The following is a 21,831-nucleotide window of genomic DNA, read 5'->3' on the forward strand; positions in this document are numbered from 1 at the left end:
GCACCCCATTATGCTCAACCTTTGTAGTTGGTGTCGTGTGCTACAAAACTCCGAAATCCTGGACAACAGCATTGATAAATTAGACATGTTTGTTCCAGATGATATTCTTGATACACCGGCCAACTATGAGGTTGTAGCCCAAAGTTATCAATGGATCATAAGCCATGGGTAGCTAGAGGTATATAATGCTCACCACCAGCACTTAAATCTATGTGAGTCCTCTTTATATCATCCTTTTAGTATTCCACAACTATATCATAATATCTATAAACATCTAGAAGCCATGTTAACCAATGTCCTTTATACTTTTGATAAAACACATATTGAGTATCCCAACATAAATCCAGAGGACATAACTGAGCTATAAGACTTTATGAAACTCCACAAACCCAGCCACCCACCCCCAAGTTTAGGCCATGGTCAAGAAGAAACATCAAGTTCATCACTTAATCCTACTTACCCCGTATATTCTAATGGCGCCATAGTAAATTACTTAATCCATATCCAAATGCTCCGCCTATTGACAAATCTCAAGCTGATTGTATTTTTTCTACTCTCCCTTCTCAACCCTTAGAATTTCCCACTAACACTCTCGCCCTTGAGGAGTTACTGGCACCTGATCCGCCATCTCCACCATGGCCAACTCAAGAGATACGTCACACTCTACCACGTCACAATTGAACCATTTACTGATGATTCTATACTTGAGTCCTTGTCTGCTATAGAGTAGGAAGGTTTTATAAGAGCTAGGAATCCGCTACTCAAACCAAAACTCCTGTTCAAGGTGTTAATGCAAATAACACCCTTTGAACCAACTTGACGGATTCTACCCAAAGCATACTCAGATGTCACACCAACAAAGCAACCCTATGTACTGTACCCTCTCTGAGCACCTAGACCATAATTAGAAGAGCTATTGTCCTTGTCTAGAGAGGGCATGTTATGGTCCAACGTGGCATGACACACAAAGCTAGAAAATCCACATTTGGGTGATCTATTGGAAATAAGGATTGTGACATTTATGATCAGTTTACTGCTTTCATAGGTGGAGGAAGGCTCATCTAGTCCACACAAGAGAGGGTTATACGAGAGGGTTATACAGCAATTATCATAGATGATGCCAACCCCAAGCTGGAGGATTTCGAAATATAGCCAGATTGGAGAAAAGAGTACCTTACAATCCTGGAATATAGCCAGATTGGAGAAAAGAGTACCTTACAATCCTGGAATATAGCCATGAATATATGTGTGCACCACCAACACAAAGAGTAGATCCCTTATACATGACACTGATGAAGAGAAGATGGACACCATTGGAGTTTCAAGAGGCAAAGCAAAGGGATTCACATGTCTGTTATAACTTCCCTATCTTCATGCCAGCAACATTTACAGATATAGGAGAGCAAAGAAAGCATATGCTGAGCATGGCGTCGTATCTCGGACCCAGCAATTGTGGCTAGTGTTCGATTCCTAAAACTGCTCGTGGTCCTGATAGAACAACCCAAGGAAAGATATGACGGATATGGTGTTGATCAGCTGCAGTTCGACATGAATCAAGGACCAAGTGACAGAGGCATGATATACTATCATCGCCTAAGGTGTCTACCAGCATATATGTATATCACATTCGAAGACATGGTCGACACTGGGTTCTGGAGATCACACGATGCATTCAGGAAGAACCCTAAAAAAGCTTCAGTCGCGTCGGAACTTCTATCGTCACACGAGTTCAGCGACTAGGTCTTTCGACCTCGATAACAAGTTCTGAGGACAGAACCTACATCAAGTAGGGGTGTTAATCCCATTTTGGATTAATAAATATGCTCCTCCATTTGAGGACATCAATAAGTGTCATGCAAAGGCACTATAAAAGTTGTACATTATGAGATATTGGCCACCCAAGGCCTTAGTTAAGTAAGTTTTGGGCGCCCAAGTGTGAATAAGGGTCAATTGTATGTAAGGCATTTTCTCAGCCTATGTAGCCTTCTTGGATTGGACAAGAGCATGGCATTTTGGACTATCTACCATGTCTAAAATCAGTTGCTTTTTTCTATTGTTCATGTCGACCCTTTTCCTTCTTTCGTAGATCACTTTACCAATCTCTTAGAGATTCTAATGATCGTGGAAAGCTTGCTTTTCTACAATTTGAGGTGTTTTCCCACTATTTCTGATTTGAGTTTCGGTTGCCCCACTCAATGGTTTCACTAAAAAAAGTGTGTGTGTGTGTGTGTAAGTGAGTGAGAGAGAGAGAGAGAGAGAAAGAGAGAGAGGGAGGGAGGGAGAGGGAGAGGGAGAGGAAGAAGCTCACACACCAAAAATTCAGAGACAATTTTTTTGTTCATTTCTAGTCGCTCGCCACTCTCGAGGTCCCTAGCTTACTTTTCATCCCTAGTTTACTTTAGAAATTAGGAGCACCAAAAATGGTGCACATCAAGTGTGCCCATCCTAGCAGTGGTTATCGTCAACGACGCTAAGAAACCCTAATAGCCTAAGCCGACTCCATCTCTAACGATTGCCACAAAAAGGGAGACGCATGGAAGATGGTCCGAAGGGAGGGCAGCGACAGGAGAATGGTGCGCTCGACCAGTTGCAAACATTGGGAGCTATGTATGGTGTATCATGAGATGGACCATGACGAGTGCGTTCGTTTTGTGAGAGCCAACTAGTCGCGCAAGGCTCCCAAGTCCTGATGCAACAAACGGCCGTGTCAAGAGCGAGATGCTAGCACTTGTGATTCTAGCAAGCTCAGACCTTACATCTCCCATCACTGCTCAACAGCAGGAGCAATCGTGGCTCCAAAGTAAAAGAATGTCTCATCAACAGGCCAAAAAAAGATCGCAGATTGCAATTTGTGGTAAATTAGATAAAAGTTAGAGAATCTTGCTTTTTTTACATGATTCTTTTATTGGAAAAATATCCGTCCTTGCTTGCTAAAATTGTTCTACATTAAAAAGTACACACATCCCTTATTGAGTAAAAGTACACACGAGCATTTCCAGTAGCAAGGACACCCAAGCACACATCACATCAGTGTCCACCACCCAAAGCTCTCCCTATTTTTCTGGTGAAAGTAACACCACATCACTGTCCACCCAAACCTCGCCCTTTTTTTTCTGGTGAAAATCTGCGGGCTGCATTGAACTTCTGCCTGCTTTTCTAGTGAAAATCTACTACAAGTGGCTGCATTGAATTGTCGGAGATTTTAGGAAATCTCCCGGTCTCCCCCGCGCAAGAGTTGAGTAAACGTCGGAGCATGCTCGGGGGAAACAGCCAAGTTTCTGACACGTGCAATAGTTTACTCAACAACACAAGGAGCTCGTGTTGGCTCGTGTCCGGGCTCGTGAGTCGTTTCTGGGAGTAGACGGGGTATTGTAGCTCGTGACTACTGAGAGTTCTCATTTTTGCCGGAGCTAATTAGATGGGGCTGGGTGTTTTATCTGTGGTTCCGATCGTGTTCGTAGTGGTGGCCTTTTGCGTTCTTACACGTTCCTTTCTTGTTGTAGCTGCTGCTGCTGCTCCTCCTCCTCTTGTTGCGGAGCCCAGCTTTCTAGAGTGCTTGCAAAATGGAGGTGTGCAGAACTATACCACCCGTAGCTCGGACGCACCCACATTCTACCATTTGCTCGACTTCTCAGTTCAGAATCTGCGTTTCAGCGAGCCCGGGGCGCCCGTCCCCTCTGTTTTGGTCCTCCCCGAGTCCGCCCAGCAAGTCCAAACCGCAGTTAACTGCACCATCAACAGTGGATTATTGCTTCGTGTCCGTAGCGGCGGACACGACTACGAGGGCCTATCCTACACTGCTGAGAGCCCTTTCGTGGTCATCGATTTGATGAACCTGCAGACTGTGGAGGTGGACATGGACTCCAAAACCGCTTGGGCCCAAGCTGGCATTACCCTTGGCCAGCTCTACTATGGCATCTCCCAAGTTACTTCCGACTATGGTTTCCCAGCTGGGGTTTGTCCCACTGTGTGTGCAGGAGGGCATATCAGTGGGGGCGGCTACAGCTTCATGTCTCGGAAACATGGTATTGCTGCAGACAATGTGATTGATGCATTGCTTGTGGATGCCAATGGTGAGCTTCTTAACAGAGAAAGCATGGGTGAAGACTACTTTTGGGCTCTGAGAGGGGGCGGTGGAGGCAGCTGGGGTGTAGTGGTTGCGTGGAGGCTCCGTCTTGTGCCTGTAGCCTCTAGAGTGACTGCGTTTAATGTGCTAAGAACCAACAGAACCCTTCTCAATGAGCTCATTTATGACTGGCAAACTGTAGCCCCATTTGAAGCTCCAGAAGACATGCAAATAGTAGTGTATCTCACTGGTGGAGCTAGTGTGTCTAGCAATCTGAGTGGGTTGTTTTATGGCTACTACATGGGGGGAATTAATGAGACGGTAGAGTTGATGAATGAGATTTATCCACAGCTAGGATTGACAGCCGATGATTGCGATGAGGGGACATGGATAGAAGCTGTGGCCAATGTAGGGAGAGCCGGGAGCCCATTAGGGTTAACAGAGAGGCTCAACACAGACAAAAACTACTTTAAAGCAAAGTCCGACTACGTGCAAGCGCCCATCTCAAAGGAAGCGTGGGATGGTGTGTTTGATTTGTTGGAGGCCAACCCAAGCTTGGGCAGCTTGCTTCTAGAGCCTTACCAAGGGGTGATGGTTAGGATACCTGCAGACCAGATCGCCTTTCCACACCGGGCAGGCAATTGGTACGTCATACAGTACCATGCAGATTGGGACAACGAGACCGGGCGCCCGGACGAGACCCTCCTGGCCTGGTCCCGGACACTCCATGCATACATGGCACCTTACGTGTCCCTGGACCCTCGGCGAGCCTACGTGGGCTACCTTGATTTGGAGCTCGGTGGCAACTCGACCTTCGAAGAGGCTAACGCGACATGGGGCCGTAGCTACTTTGGGGACAACTTTCTCCGGCTTGCTGAAATCAAGACACGTGTCGACCCCAACAATGTCTTCCGCCACCCTCAAAGCATTCCCCTCCTCCACAACTACTCTAGCATAGCATCTCCAATTGTAACGTCTCACCTTAGCCTAAGAAATAATTAATCACGGTCAAAGGCAAGAGCGAGCATCGTGCACCATTTACTAACTAGCACAATTAGTGGCTATTATTGAGAACACTTTTGTTGTGATCCAAGTGCTTTATGGCAATGAAATGTTTATCTATGATGCAAGAAATATGCTTGCATCATACTATGGGTATGATGTGTGGTTATTATTGATGACATTATTCATGACATTGATGGTCATATGAGCTTTTGGTGATGATCTATTGTATTGAAACATTTGTGATATTTTACTTCTATGATTTGGTTTCTAAGATTCTAGATTATGTTGGACCTGCATGATGTGAGTTTATGGATTGACTATTTGATAATGTACAATTCATGAGATTTCTTGGTTGTATTTTAAGTACGTTTGCTTAAAAATACAATCTTTATGTTAGATGTAATCTTTTTAAGTATATTGTTGATTGTATTTTATCTAGAGAGACAATATTTATGTTACATGCAATAGTTTTAAGTATTGTTGGTTGTATTCTACCTAGAAAGGTAACTTTAATGTAAACGAAGGGCAAAGAAAAAAAATTGCCTTTCTTGGAGAAGGGCGACTTTCCTAGAAAACAAGGTAGGTACCTCACTTGCAAAAAAATTGCCTTTCTTGGAAAAGGGCAACTTTACTCAACTCTTTGTCCTTTCCTACAACAAGAGTTGAGTAAACGTCGGAGGATACTCGGGGGAACAGCCAAGTTTCTGACACGCGCAATAACTTACTCAACAGCACAAGGAGCTCGTGTTGGCTCGTGTCCGGGCTCGTGAGTCGTTTCTGGGAGTAGACGGGGTATTATAGCTCGTGACTCACAAACCATCTGAGAGTTCTGGAGCTAATGAGATGGGGCTGGGTGTTCAATCTGTGGTTCCGATTGTGTTCGTAGTGGTGGCCTTTTGCGTTCTTACACGTTCCTTTCTTGTTGTAGCTGCTGCTAATAGAGTACTACAACAAGTAAAAATAAGTTTTTAAAATGAAACGACCTCCATCTATTCGTTCATTCTTCTTCTGTAGGTGCGGACAGACACTACCCGAGGGATCTTGAGTGAAAGGCGGTGGCAGCCTACCGTGCTAGGTGGATTCAATGTCATGGGCATAGGCGGGTCACCAATGCGGTGAGGCCGCACAATGTTTGAGAGTGGCGGAATTCAGCGAGCTTTTTAAATGCTGACGGTAATTTTTTTTACAACGGGTGCATGTTTTAGGCGTCCATCTGATGGCCGCTTGCACAATTCTGTGTTTTTTTTAAAAAAAATCCATCATCGTTTAATCTACTCTGTAGGCTACCATTATGTGGCAGAAATCAGCGCTCTTTTGAAATATTACCGCCAATATTTTTTTTTTAACGGTCGATGATGATGCTATGGAATTCCTCTTGACGTTAGAGGTTATAACAATTTGTTTTTCTTTTTAAGGACGTTAGAGGTTATAATAATCTTCAGCGCATCGATCGGGGGAGATCTTCAGCGCACTACTATGCTTTGCTACGTTCAAGAGAGATAGAGATTGATGCTTTTGCCACTATGCCAATGGAGATATTGTGTGGAGATGCTGCAATGCTAGGACACTAGTAGAGAATGCTTGTATGCATCATAGGAGGATGATTTGGAGCAAGGATGAAGATGCTGCACTACTCACAAAGGCATGCTGGAATACATGTTGCCTACCAAATGGTGAGCTTAGTCTAATTAATTTCATTTTCAATTCGATCTCCTATTCATTAATTTATGGCTAGCTGTAATCATGGCATCAAATTGCCTTGGTTTCTTCCATTTTGAGTGCAGGATTAGAAGCGAGAAATGGCTCCCATCAATGTAACCCAAATAAAAATATCCTGCATGCTTGCATATCTTGATGGATTAGCTTCTCTCTCTTAGATTAAACTTGGTTTGATTCATGGTTGCATATCTTGATGGACAAGCATCTCTCTCTCATTAAACCTTGTTCAATTCATATTAATGTAATATTTTTTTTCTCTATTTTGAATCCATGGGATTTTTTGTCATGATAAATAAAAAACGTCTATGGAAGCAAATCCTTGATAGAGGTGACTGAATAGTAGTTGTGATTTTTTTCCAGAATAGTAGTGGCTATTATTGGTAACACTTTTGTTGTGATCCAAGTGCTTTATGGCAATGAAATGTTTATCTATGATGCAAGAAATATGCTTGCATCATACTATGGGGATGACGTAATGTTGACTGGATTTTGGTAATCATAAAAAAGAACTTTGGACTCTCTCTCTCTCTCTCTCTCTCTCTCTCTCTCAACGTGTGTCTCTAAGATCTTTGAAGACATTCGAGTAGAGCTAGCCAAATCGCATAAATCTCTACTAGTGGTTTTACTTTCATAAGTGTTGAAGGGATTGATGAGAAGCAAAGATTATTATGATAGTTTTGAAAAACTTTATTGTTTGTTAGAGTGGACTCATAAGGATGAAGAGGGATCATAACTTGGTGTTGAACATGCCATATGTGAGTCAACGAGAGATGTCGAGCGAATATGCTAGTACCACGGAGGTGCAGGACATGCATGGTGCTAGTCTAGTCGTGAGGTGGGCTGAAGGCCTCATGCTAAGGTGGTGCATGCATCTCTCTCCCCCAAGCTCAGGGGTGGCTCGAGAAAGCAAATGCAGGATGATCGTGTGGGGGGTTAGCATCACAAGGTGGAGTGTTTGCCATCAAAAGTTATCCTCCAAAAGCCGACCATACCCTTCCAAAGCACTTCAGGACAATACGGGCCATAATCAAAAGAATCATGACAAGCATGGTGCTAATTTTTTTTATGATAAGAAGAAATCCTCATGCAAATGAAGTGATGCCACTGTCATTGACGGTTCAACTTTTGAGCGCCCCAAGTTCCAAACACTCGTATTTCGAAAAACACTTACAAGATAGTACAATATTTTGGTGAAATTATTGGCTTTTGATGTCACCGTGTAAATGAAGATAAAAAACATTGGAACCCATAGAGAGGAAATAGAATGATTTATTTGCATGTTTCGGGCACAAACCTCAGGTACTGGTAAAAGGAGGTATACGAGAATAGAGAATACAGCATTGGAGAATGCATCACAAAAAACTTTCACCCCCATGCTTTGTATACATCAAACATGTTCTTTGACATTACCTTCGGGTTACTTCTACCAAAATCATAGCGTGATGTGGGAAGCATGATGCATACATATGTACCAAATCCCATTCTGTTTCTCAAAAACATTGGTTGCCAACTGCTTTCCCCAGCTAGCACCACTAGTTCGTACGACCTCCAAGCATGTGACATACGCTAACCTTCCCTTCACCTGAACTTCCATGTTGTGTAGCTCAATCTTCAGAGGCAAGGCTATTTCTGGACCCAGCATTAACTCCCAACTTGCCATAACCATATCATGGCCCGATATTCGGCCGGCTCCTGGATGTATACAGTGCACATTGTCTCCAGGTGCCCAAATGCTCCGCATTACCTTCAAATCTCCCAACTCAAATGCTCTATAAAACTTGGCATTTGCAGCTACCACTCCAGCCCTACTATCCTCTTGTAAGGCTCGAAGCTCATCTCTCAATCTTGCAGCTTTTGCATAGTTTTCGGATTTAATAGCAGCCTGCAGCTCAGCCTCGAGAGTGTATTCATCCATTTGAGCAGGTTTTGCATTCCCAAGCTTATCCTCCAGGTCTCCATTCGGTCTCTCTGAGCATCTCACATCAAAAAGCTGTTTTTGATTTACTTTGAGAACTGTCCTGCATTCACCATAAATGAGAAATTTTAAACCCCTCATTTGGCATTTTATCAGGTGGAATAGGCATCTGAACTTTTTGCTGGAACTACAACAAGACAGACAGAAGGCATGTAATTGGTCCAAAAATCACTCTACTTACCACACGACTGATGACTAGACAAGCTTTGCAAACTCGGCAGAAGAATATACTTATTAAAACATTATTCATGATATGATATGAAACTGTAAAATAATGAAAACACAATCAGATGAAAACACATTGTAAGCATATTATCTTTGAAAATACAAGTTTTGAAAGCTCCGTGAGAGGATAGGAGAGAGAGGGAAGAGAATACGAAGGTATTCCTAAATGGCACTGCTTGTAAGCCCTAAGTAGTTTGATGGAGCATGACACAGCAGGTACAGCAGTCAGCCATCATTAATGTGGTCAAGGGCAGGTCCTCTACAAGCCGACAGCCTCAGCGTAGGCTGACCAGGCTTTACTTCATGCAGCAATAGCGTAAATACACCCACGGGTAAGGTCCCTTCGGAGCGATATTGGGACCCAATCCTGTGTAGTACTCTCTCTCCACTCCATCTCTCTCTTGCATAAAGGTTACATTAGCTTCTGCATGTAACACTCGTATCAGAGTTTTGAGCTTGATAACCTTTGCAGTGCAGGAAAAAAATTGTCTTGTGTGGATGGTCTGTTTTTGCTCAGGGCAACCTGTAAGTAGTCATCCCACACACATAGTGGATTGGTTTACTTGCGTTGGGAAGAAAACTAAACATTCCCACTCTAGACGAGCTAGAGGAGATTAGAGGGATTGAGTCCAGTGCATCCGACCCTCTACATCAATTTACACTACGACAAAGACTCCCACAGTAGTGACTTCTACACCATCACATCTCGTGACGATTGTGGCCCAAGCCTCGGCTGCCCAGGCAGCCAAACCAGTGGTTTCACAAATAATACCACAACCACAACCACCACTTCCATCTTCTTTTTTCCGGTGCACAATCCCAACCCACTTCTACACCATCTAGTCCACCACCACAAACCATTTCTTAACAACCCACCCAACCCACTCCTTAACCTCCCGTGCTGACTCTTGAGCAATACCTTGCTAAGGAGGCGGCACGACTACAGCATGAGCCTGAGTTTCAAATGAAGCGACTTCAGAAGCCTGAGTTTCAAATGAAGCAATTCGACACATTCAAAGGACTCCTACACTCGGGCTGCATTGGGAGAGTTATGACATTACCACATAATACATTGATTCAAAAGAGATTTTGGCTCAGACTTTGGCACTCGTACAGGTTATCCAGGAGGAGCCAGATCTCTCATGTCTTTTGGTTATGCTTGCGTGGTGGCCTCCCCATTAATCAGTGGAGGGCTATTTTTGGTGCAGAACCCTCCGTCCTAGATGCCCGATAGATTCTGAGACAGTACAACATTGCATATGGGTGTGTAGAGCTATTAGAGCTATTCAGAGTATTTGGGGCTATATAGCTCAGCTTATGTATAAGCAAATTGAGGAGATATGCCATCTATGTTACTGTTAAATATTGAATGTGGGAATAAAGAGTTGCTAGGTGGTTGTGTAAACTAGCACCTATTTACTTATTATTCTAGGTAAAAATAAAGTGGTTCTCGTGTGTGTGAACAGCTACTAGTGTGTGGGTTCTTTTGTGTGTGGGAACAACCTCTCAAGAGGATCTTATGTAAGCAATCATGTATGAAGGTGATACCTCTTAGGGACACTTGGCATCATAGTTTGACATGTGGCATATGTGGTGGCAACATATGTATACACCTTGTAAAGGGGGAGACAAGACCATTATCATAATGATTAAGTGTGCCTAATCTTTGAGTTTATCTTGTGCCCCCTCTTCCTAATCACTCTTGTTTAACCTTGTGATTAAACCCTAATACCCAATAATTGGTATCAGAACTAGCGCACAATCCAGCTGCCGCCACCCCATCCAAAGCTGACCATCGCCACTTGCCCTAAGCCAGCCATTGCCCATTTCCACCACCATTCTGGACGGAGCTAGTGGACAGTGAACCACCACCGCCCAGCTCCACCAGCTGCCCAATGTTTTTGCCTGTTCACATCACCGCTTGGTGGCTCCGCCCCTCAAGCTTGTACAAAAAAAAATATATATCCTTTTTTAATAAAGATTATCTACGCAGAAAAAGGGGGGGAGGGGGGACCTTCCACACCTAATGCAGTGTTGATGGTCTCATGTTTGGTGATTTAAATCCTTAATGCTTATTATGAGTTTAATTAAGTTAATAGTTAAATGTTCCAAGATCCGCGCTCCCTACTACAAAAATCTGTCCCCACACCAGCAAAGAACCCAAGTGTACAACATGCAATACAAACTTTGGAGCCAGCTAGACTACATGGAGTTCTCTTGGATCAGCCACTAAATTTCTAACCACAATGTATGGCTCTCCTTCTAATTTATTGTGACGGTGTTCTGTACAGATATGTGCGACGCGTGCTTAATCCAGTTTATGATATGGAGAAAAAAATGCAGTTAAAACTAAATTCAAGTTCAAGGCTGTGGTTAGATTCAGGTGCCATGTCTGCGCCAAACGTTTAGATGGAGAAAGGGACCCTGGACACGTTTCCATGAATATCAAAGTTGTCTCTTCTTTCCACCATAAGGTAACTTGCCCTTGAACATCAAGTCTTGCAAAACTTAAAGAACCTGTATACCGTGCGCTAGACAAGTGAGGAAGAAGTGATAAGGTTTACTCACCCACCGAAACTCTCAGAAAGCACTCCTCTTCCTCCAAAACATATTCCACCATTCTTTCCCATTCTTAACACACAACCACGTGCCAGTTCTCCTGCATCACATCAAATTTGTGTGACAAAGTCAGAATTTAATCCCAAGGATGCTTTGTTGACAGTTTTGCAGAGTAGGCTCCATATTTTATGCACATGATAAACCTGCAAATGTGCATAAAATCCGTCTGAATGTACTGATTATCCACGTTGTAGATCATGGTGCATACAAATCTCTCCTGAATATGCTGGCAATTCTCTTGCAAGTTTTGGTCCAACCTAATACTGTGGAGCTAAGGTAAGCTTGTGGCATCCCTTAACATACATTACCTTGTTCAAACTTCAAACTGTAAGCGGATTCACCTCATCAAGCAGTTATAATTTACCCATAACAAATAAAAATAATGTGTTACACAACTTATAGAGAAGGCTCTTGTTTTGATTTGGAGTCCATGTAGCATGCAATAGGTTGATTTTCGTAACCCACAAGAAAGCCTTCTTTATACCCGTGAGTTTATGCAATTCCAAATTGAGAGAGAAGAGAAGATATAGTTGACACACTATTGGGTCCCAATCACCCACTAAAGGGCCCCCATGCAATCAAGAGTATTTGCTTATATTTCTTTGGAGAACTTTGTACAATGAGTATGAACGATGACTGAGGACTGCCAAACGCAAGGACCAAGTAGACCGAACGCAGGCTGAACCATACGCTGTCTAAGCTCCTTTGAATAGCTCTTCAATGACCACCATGCAAACCCAAAACTGAGGGATGCACTTATGCTGGCTGAATGCTGAAGAATGTTGTTTGCGGAGGCCTTGGGAACTCTAGCACAATAAAGTGCTAACTGCTGCCGCAAGAAGCCGGAAGCTCTAGGCACACATAACTGCTTGATAACTGCTGAAGATGATTTTATGAATGATGCTTTTGGCTGAGAACTGAGCACTTGCTTATATATAGTATTGGGCTTCTGGTCGGCCTGTTTATCAGCTGTCAGCCTATTTTTATGGACAAAAATGCCTTTTAATCAGCAATAAATGCTGCACATGTCTACACTGCTGCCCACATGATGCTGCCCGACTGTCCGATGTTGGCCAACTGCTGCTGTCCACTCCATATACTGGCCGACTCATGCGAGTACACCTGATGCTGGCCGACCACTGATTTGGAGCATCTGTAGGCTGCAGACTAGCTGCCTATGCCCTCTATGGCCTTTGATGATGGCCCTTATGGGCTGGTCCATGTGCTTAAGCCCTACATGCTTACTGATCAATACCTATGCTAAGGTTGGCTTTATCTCATAAATTCTCCAAGTGGGTAAGAGGACTCACACATGCAGACTCTATTGCGGTGGAGATTGACCTACGTAACTCGTGCCTAACATGTCCCCGAGGGCTCACAATGGGGTCACGGCATACAACAAAATATGTAATCCTATTGTATACATGTTGCACTGAAGTAGAGCCAGTGTGTCACATAGCACTCCAGTGGAGGTGTATGTGACGGTCCAGTTGTCGCCAATGTCATTAGGGTCCTCAACTTTGAGAATCGACTTATCTTGGAGAAGCTATCTAAGGAAGAAGAAATTACGAGCCACGATTGGGCTCACAGTAACACTAAAAGTTGTGGCAGAGGCAAAGTTATTACTTTCTCAAATACGCAGGTCAAAAGTCCTCTCACCCTTTTAGGAGTTCAATTGCCCGTGAGCAATGATGTTAGAGAATGAAAGGTTGACTAGATCTAGACTGTATCATGTGTTCATAACTTTCTCTTAACTGAGCAGATAAAGGCTGAAACTAAAGGTAACTCATTCTTACCCATCATACAACAACCAACATGATCCTATATTCCAGGATTATGAGTACATTATTAAAAATACGAGCCTTTAGGTGAAGAAGATGTCAAATTTAAACTAGGATTCTCAATTCTAGCATGAGGAAAGCCAGGTTTCTCTACAACAACAGACCCATTTTTTTGGTACAACAACAGACCCATTTTTTTGGTACAACTACAGATAATGTTCTCATGCATCCAAAACCCATAACATGGTTGAGAGACTCAAAAATTTGAGTTCCCTAGAGAAAAACAAAACAGCCTTCCCAAACTACCAAATCTGCCCTAGACAAGACCTAGAGATGCCAATAACCACTGTTTGGGACTCGCCCAGGTAATATGAACCTCCACGCAAGCCTTACAATTGGACAAGGCTGTCCCTTGCATGTGTTTTGGAAAAATTAGATTCAACCTATATCCGACTTCGGTACACCGTTTGTGGTTTACCATGGACAATCATTTCTGGAGAGCATTATTTGATAAATTTGCGACTCTAAGTTACAATTGTCTAGTACAATTCATCCACATACACATGGTCAAATAGAAATTTATAATCAACTAGCCTTTGATGTTCTCAAATCATATTGCCATTGTCACATGCACCCATGCATTGAGGTGCCATGTGACACGCTAGCTCATCATCAATGCTATATTTGTACAAAATTAGTCGCCTTTTAGGGATTATTTGTCGTACATTGTGACCCCATTGTGAGCCCTAGTCCAGGGACACGTCAGGCAAAAGCTACGTAGGTTTTTCCAAGCCTTAGGTGTCAAGTCTGTCACTTAATGAACAGTCAGTCCATGTATCAGACCCAACCGTCTCACACGTTGATGTGTTGGGGAGACCTGCCTCTATAGCCCGTCTGAAACACACCACCGTGAGGACAGAACTACCACCTAGCACCACAACCCAGCACACTCTCCAAACCCTTAAGATAGCCCAGATGACTACTCCAATGGTCCTCCCTTATCAGCTCTAATCTCCAATGACCCTAATCTTCCCTTATAACCCTTCAGCTGACTTTGGCTGACCACCAGCTAACCACAAACACTCTGAGCTGACACACACTAGTCAGATGCTAACTGCATATCCGAATCAAACACTGGCTGATGACCTCAATCCGAAGAGCGTCCAACAAGCTTCCTCAAGGTTCCTCCAGTATCAGCTAGCTACAAGAACTTGGTTCTGGACTCTGCTAAGCCTGTCAGTACTCCCCTACTGACCTCCTGCTGACTATCTGCTGACTGGGAACTCACCCACCTATCCGCTTCAGCCGACTCAGTTTTGAGTCAGACTTCGACCCTCAATGGTTCACTGACACCTCCAATCCCTCAAACACTTCAAACCCCACCAAGACTCAACTCCCTACACTCACAGCTGACAATAGCCGACAGTCTTTTGACTCTGGAATACCTTTCTCTTCAATTATGCCCGACTGTTGATAGCTGACTGTTAGATCTGACTCAAAATCTCTTCTCTCCAGTCCAAAAAAAACTAGATCTATCCTTGAATATCCTCTACTGATTCCTTCTGAGCCTCAGCTGATCCTAACTGACTCCCTTCTGCCCTGACACAGTCCTCGATTGACACCTACACCACTAGTAGTGCCCAACCTATCAGACTGACTTATGACTGCTTCTAATTGTCAGCCCAACCTTCACAAGTATTCAACAAAACAAGATCTATATTCCCACAACATCAGTTGACCTATCCTGACACACAGCTGACTCCAGCTGCCTCCGTCAAAACCTGCTGCCTCAAATTCAAGCTAACTGACACAGTTCTGACTCAACAAACTCTATCAAAACAACACAGATAAAACCAAAGCATAGGAATTCATCAATCCAACACAATCACACCTCTGTATAGGTAACTAAGCCAATCTCAACAATCCTGAGGTTTTGGGATTTAACAGGTAAGAAAAAAACATTATGGAACCAAGGGACTTCCACACAATTATCCCCAACAAAAATCCTGTATTTCAACTCCCCAAGACCAACAACAACAACAAGAGTCGCCACTATACTCTACAGGCTTCCACCAACAAATACCACAGAGAATTGTTGAATAAGACTTTGAGCTAGTCCAAGTTCCAACAGAGTTGCAGCTTCAAAGGTCCTAGGGAACCAGCCTCCTACAAGACCCTCTCTCGCCTTTGCAACCTCTGCTCTAGGCAGACTCAAATCTCCTCAAACAAACCCGCGTCTTCTTCTTCCCCAACAAAACAATCACAACAAAACTTCCACAGAACTACTTCACCCAAGCGTCTCTTGGCTTCTTCATGACTCTTCTCTGCAACCAAGCTCACACACAATGCCCCAATTCTTCTCTCCCCAGCTTCCCGCAACTCTGTGCTCTCTTCTTCGAAATCTCGAGCATCTCCTCTCCTTTACTGCCCATGCAAGTGCGCTTTCTTCTTTTGGTCGAAGTGACAACGGCTAGTTCTAATTAGCAAGTAGCCACGCAACAGCCCCATATTTCCTAAGGGTCTAATCATACTCGAAGCTTTATTTCTTATTCCTCGGGTTTGAGATAGGCACATCCATTGGACATATTCCTTGAGCACGAAAAAACCTATCAACATGTGGAAAAGCGATAGCATTAAATGCTGATTTTTTACAATCGTGAGCATATAAAACACGCCGACAGCTACATCAGCAAACCATGGACACTCCAGTATTGCACAGTACCAAATACACCTCGTAAAGAGCACCTTCCAACCTGACTCCTCCAAACAAAATGCCACCCTAAACAGCAAAGAAATATGCTTGGATCCGAAGTCCCACACCAATGTGCAATGAACTCCAAGTATACAAAATGATGAGCTGTTAGACAAACCACGCCCATAATCCCCCAACAGTGGACTGTGAACACATTGCGTCCCAAAACCTCGAACGATTAACTTGGAACACATCCAGTCCACAGTTTCTACTAAACCAACCAATGAATTTGAAACACATTCAATCCATAACTACTAAAGCTGACCTGTCCCACCAAATTTCTTTCCATGCTTGGAACTCCGACTGATAGTTCCCATGCACCAAACTTTGGAGCTGCTAATAGCCTCCTCTCCAACCACAAACTGTTGGATATGCACAGTTGGAATGTCACGTGCATCCCCCACTTGGATGCCACGTAGACATATCTGAACAAGAAGGTGCAAGACCTGGAGTGGAAAACTGGTCCCATGTGAGCCCAGTCCGGGACAAGTCAGCCAGGGCACTCCATGCGTTCGGGGTCAGGTGTGCATTGTCTTGCACATGAAGCAATGCCAGTCCGCGCTGTGAGTCTCCCTCTGGAATGATGTCAGTGGTTCTGTGTATCTGGTATGATACTGGATGCCAGACCTCTGTGCAGGCATGTAGGATTTGCATGTAGAGATGGGGCCAGCCCATAGGGCTACCCCAAGATCATTTATGTGGGCATGGGGGAGGTGTAGAACCACCCCCAAGGGGCCAGGAGGGCCCCGGCTGTGCCCACCAACCATGTGATGGGCTGGAAGGGCTGTCGGCCAATCCTAGGGCCTCTCGACAGGCAGCCGACAAGGCATCCGGCCTTTTATAACCTATCGGCCAGGTGTGGGGCAGCCCGCACAGGCTTCCCAGCAGTCCATAGTGGCCAGGCCACTTTACTGAAGTGTGAAAACCTTTTTCAGCATTTTATTGCTATTTGTGCAAGTCGTGAGCATTAATTGATGCTACCCGACTACATGCTGCTGGGCGGCTGGGTGCCTGAGGAGGTATAAAAGGCCAGCCATGTTTTCATTCATTGCATCTCATATTTCACAAAGTGCTACAGCAGCTCAAGGGCTCGGACAGCCAAGGGAGAAGCTAACGCAAGGGTGAAGAATGAAGGTCAAGGGCAGAGATTTATCTCAGCCAAAACAGGTCAAAGTACAGTTTTTATTTTCTGATTTGCATCATTCTAATAAAGCATATACACCATTCGTTGTGGGGGTCCTACAAAGGGTATTTGGGACCCAATACTATGTCCTCTAGGCTCTCCTACTCTCTCTCTCTCTCTCTCTCGCTCTCCCCATAACACAGTAGATCACTTGGTCACAATACGGGTTCTGATGGAGGAGAGCCGTTTACAAGGAAAACCCCTCTTTTGCTGCTTTGTAGATTTTAAGAAAGCATTTGACACCGTGCCAAGGAACAGCCTATGGGAGAGAATGGTGCACTTAGGGGTGCCAAATGACCTAAGGGTGGCAGTCTATAAGCTCTATGAGAAGGTGGTCTGTCAACTCAAAGGCACAAATGGAATGTCAACCTCTTTTTACAGTAATATGGGTGTCAAACAGGGCTGCCCTCTGTCACCAACTTTGTTTGGCCTATGCATTGATAGATTGGAAGAGTTGGTCAGGGAAACAGAGCCTGCTGAACTGAAAGATGCTCCTCAAATTTTTGGATACACTATATTACTGCTACTATATGCAGATGATGTAATATTTTTTTCATACACAGCAGAAAACATGCAGCGGATGATGCACATGCTCCATGAGTTTTGTAAGGAAAGTGGCCTAGCAATCAATGTCACCAAAACTAAAATGATGGTGGTGAAAACAATTCAGCCTACCAACTATCCATGCATTATGTATAATGGACAGCAAACTGAGATGGTGCAGTCATTCAAGTATCTGGGAGTTGATGTCCCGGCAAATCACAGGTGGAATCAGTGTGTACAAAGAAGGATTGATGCTGGGTGGGGGAAATATTACCACTTTGAGAATGATTGCAGCAGCAGTAACACCAAGAGATGGCACATTAGGCGCATATTATTCGATGCATATGTCTTACAAACAGTGCTCTATGGAGTTGAGGTATGGGGTGGCAGTATCTCTCCATCAACATGGAATGACATTGAGAAAATGCAAAAGGCATTCCTTAGAAGACACTTGGGAGTCAAAATTACCACTCCTTACTCTATATTACTCCTTGAAACAGGCAGCAGACCCATTGAGCTCCGAGCACTTGAAAGGGTTTTTAAGTACATAAGGAAGGTCAAATCCATGAAGGTAGAGAGACTACCAAGGAAAGCATGGGAAGCAAGTAAGAGACCACAAAAGACAAACAAAAGTAAGATGCTATCATCAGGATGGATGCATAACATCAAGGGCTGGTTCCAAAGATGGGGTGTAGCCTTGTACCTAGATACATCACCAGACAAAGTAGACGAGATAGCATTCCACCAAGCATTATTGGAAGCACTACATTGCCAATGGCAATCAGCAAAAAAAAGGGCTAAATATGAATACTACTGTTTGCACATTAATCCAAACCACTGGGTCACATACTCACAAGAAGAAGATAATGCTCAGAAATACATAAGCACACCCATTCCTGCTAATGCCAGGCGAGGTCTTGCGCTCATCCGCACCCGGTCACACACTCTCGAGATTGAGAGAGGAGCATGGAGCGGCGTCTCGAGAAAGAAAAGATTATGCCGGCTATGTAGTCTGGGAGCAGTGGAGACAGAGGAGCATGTTCTTTTAACATGCCCACAATATCAGCACATAAGGAGAGATTTCAGCACCACTTTAGAAGGATACACCGACTTAGTGAATTTGCTCTCGCATGGCCAACTTGCTGCCCTTGGCATATACTTCATCAAAATTCTCAAGCACCGTGACTACCTTGTAACACAATTGGCCACACACTAGTCTTTTTTTTCCTTTCCCTCCCATGAAAGGAGGAGGCTTTGTTCACAGCTTTTGTACTTGCTTCGTGGGGGTCCCATGGGCCGTTTTTCGGCCTCCCGAGGACGATAATATATTCTTCTTCTTCTTCTTCTTCTTCTCTCTCTCTATTTTTCTACACATCTACTTTCAGTTCTGTGCATTATTCTCGTCATGAACGTTTGCTAATTTCTGAGCATTGAAGTTACCGATCTACCCCGAAGCTTCCGCATGTTACATGGAAGCAGAGAGAGAGAGAGAGAGAAAGAAAGATAGATAGATATATTAACATCTGCAAAAGGCCAAAATTGGCCTATGAGACAAACAAGTAGTACAATGATGGGGGACTGGACCGGTTCCCACACACAGAGATGCACAAAATTCTAACACCCCCTCTACAGCTCATAGTGAGAAAAGTCTGAAGAAGATAAGCTAATGAAGATGCAACCATGGACACTCCAGTATTGCATAGAACCGGATACACCTCGGAAAGAGCACCTGCCAACCTGACTCCTGAAAACAGAATGCCACCTTGAACAGCAAAGAAATCTGCTTGGCTCCAAATTCCCACACCAGTGTGCAGTGAACACCAAGTATATAGAATGATGAGCTGTCGGACAAACCACACCCATAATCCCCCAACAATGGACTATGAACACATCACGTCCGAAAACCTCAAACAATGAACTCGGAAAACATCCTGTCCACAGCCTCCACTACACCAAGCACTGAACCTGGAACACATCTAGTTCATAGCTCCCAAAGTTAACCTTGTCATGCCATATTTTTTGTAACATGCAGCGGAAGTATTCGTATTGGAGGATCATGTCACACAAATGCTCACACCGTCTTCTATATCCTGAGTTTCGCGAATTTAGCAATCCACTTTAATACTTCAAACTTTAGAGGGATATGAGAGAGAGAGATGAGAACTGTACACTGTATGAGGTCCCGAATTACCCACTGAAGAGCCCCCTATCCCGTTACCGATATAGTATTTTCTTTATTATCTTTAAAGAGACTGACAGTGCGACTGACGATAAGCCAAACGCAAGACCTCTGAAGACCAAGTGTTGGGCTGAACTGTGCACCGCTGTAGAAGCACCAAAGCTGTCCAATCTCGAGCCTATGCACTCTTCCCAATGGAATGAAAAGCTAGGGCTGAGAGAGGGGCTGTTTGGGACTGTTCTAGACTGAGTATGAATGCTGTAAATGCTTATGAATGCTGCGTTTTACCTTCACCAAGTGGTTGGACCAAAACGATGAGATGATGAATGTTAAAAAGTGTATGGATGCAGAAAACGCAAGATTTATTGATGGCTTGAATGCTGAGAACTGCTGTGTTTGCTGATGGAGGGCTGAATGCACAAGCATTGATGCTCCTCTAGCTGTAGGATGACACGCTTCTCCAAAACGCATAGGGCTGAAGTAAATGTGAGGCTGAAGACTGATGCGCCTAAGTGCTAATTGCTGAATATGATTGAATGAGTGAATGATTATGCAAGGACTCTATTTATATGGACACAAGGAGCCAGTCGGCTGGCTACTGAGCTGGTCGACCGCTCATGTCCAACATAAATGCATAAATGATGTGAAAAATGCTGAAAATGATGGAAAAAATACCAAAAAAATCCTAGTAAATATCCTGATAAATACTGGATGATATCTGGGGTTCCTGCAATGGTCTAGATGCTATGCATGAATGATGTGCAATATGCATGATGCTTTCTAATGCAAACCCTAAGGTTTCTCCTGACTGTATATGCATGAATGCGTCTCTTTAAGTGGGTTAAGGGACTTAGACTGACTGACTGACTTGCTATGGCTGAGAATGACCTACGTAGCTCGTGCCTGACTTATCCTAGACTGAGGATTACAATGGGGTCACGACGTACGACAAATATCATCCTGAATGGAACTAATAATGTACAATGTTGCTCTGATGATGATGAGCCAGTTTGTCACCATGCGCTACAGTGTAGAGTGCATGTGACATTCCCTCCTACTTAGCTTGGCGGCAGGTTCATGGCTTCCAAGTAGTCCGCCAGCAATTGGGAGTACTCTTGAAAGAACTCCTCGTCTAATTATACGGCTTCGTGGGTACCTCGATCTCGGAATTTCGTATAGAACTGACGTATCCGTCGACCGGAACCATGCTTCCAACGATAAAGAAGGATCGATGACTTCTACTTCGTCTACCACGTCTGGGTGTGACTGTCTAAACACGTTCGTGTGGCATGTGAACAGGTGGTAAGTATTCTTTTTAACCCATTTTTTAGGTTATATTTTTAACTCATATTAACGTTGGTGTTTATAAGGTTATGAGTTCACATTCATTTAACCATGGGCAAAGTGCAATAATTAGTGTGGGTGCCCAAAGTCCACTTGTGGAAAGTTTAGTGTAAACAAAGCCTATAACAAAACTTGCCATGTAAATAAATTACACGCAAGGAGATTGGGGGAGGCCACGTATGTGCGAAGGGAGGAGAAAAGGTGGTAGATACCTTCGCCGATTGCTCTCTCTTCGAACGCGCTACAACTTTTTTCTTTTTTTTTTTACAATTGCTCTCTCCTTGGAGGACTAGCAGGCGTAAAATCGAAGGCTACAACCTGTACCCAATTCTGTACTTCAGCCCGTACAGCCCCTTACCAGTTGTACAAGCCCTATTCGTTGCTAGTACCTGCTTCGTACTGTTTTGCACAGTCTATACCCACCAGTTGCAACCGGAATA

General features: G+C 43.9%; 1 protein-coding gene, 1 long non-coding RNA gene and 1 pseudogene across 6 annotated transcripts in view; 2 read left to right on the forward strand and 1 right to left on the reverse strand.

The window, feature by feature from the left end:
- Positions 1 to 3,342: 3,342 nt before the first annotated feature.
- LOC147620871 (berberine bridge enzyme-like D-2 pseudogene) lies at positions 3,343 to 5,220 on the forward strand (annotated as a pseudogene).
- Positions 5,221 to 5,903: 683 nt separating this feature from the next.
- On the forward strand, positions 5,904 to 7,174 carry LOC147620872 (uncharacterized). 2 transcript variants are annotated; one of them, XR_015270021.1, is made up of 3 exons: positions 5,904 to 6,244; positions 6,487 to 6,744; positions 6,856 to 7,174. It is a non-coding gene; the product is annotated as an uncharacterized LOC147620872 (long non-coding RNA). The 2 variants fall into 2 exon arrangements; XR_015270020.1 differs by having other exon boundaries at positions 6,487 to 7,174.
- Positions 7,175 to 8,043: 869 nt separating this feature from the next.
- The window catches only part of LOC147620873 (Nuclear transport factor 2 (NTF2) family protein), a 29,354-nt gene continuing 15,566 nt past the window's right edge, over positions 8,044 to 21,831 (reverse strand). Inside the window, exons 2-3 of one of the 4 annotated variants that reach the window (XM_086825135.1) lie at positions 11,559 to 11,649; positions 8,044 to 8,808 (exon numbers count right to left, since the gene is read on the reverse strand). In XM_086825135.1, coding sequence (XP_086681261.1) covers positions 8,223 to 8,808; positions 11,559 to 11,649 — 677 coding nt within the window. In that variant the 3' untranslated portion in view covers positions 8,044 to 8,222. The remainder of the gene's footprint in view (positions 8,809 to 11,558; positions 11,650 to 21,831) is intronic. The other 3 variants (XM_086825138.1, XM_086825136.1, XM_086825137.1) reach the window with 3 other exon arrangements.

This window comes from Cibotium barometz, chromosome 31, assembly GCF_041138505.1.
Source record: "Cibotium barometz isolate CiBa-2024 chromosome 31, ASM4113850v1, whole genome shotgun sequence".
Classification (NCBI taxonomy): Eukaryota; Viridiplantae; Streptophyta; class Polypodiopsida; order Cyatheales; family Cibotiaceae; genus Cibotium; species Cibotium barometz.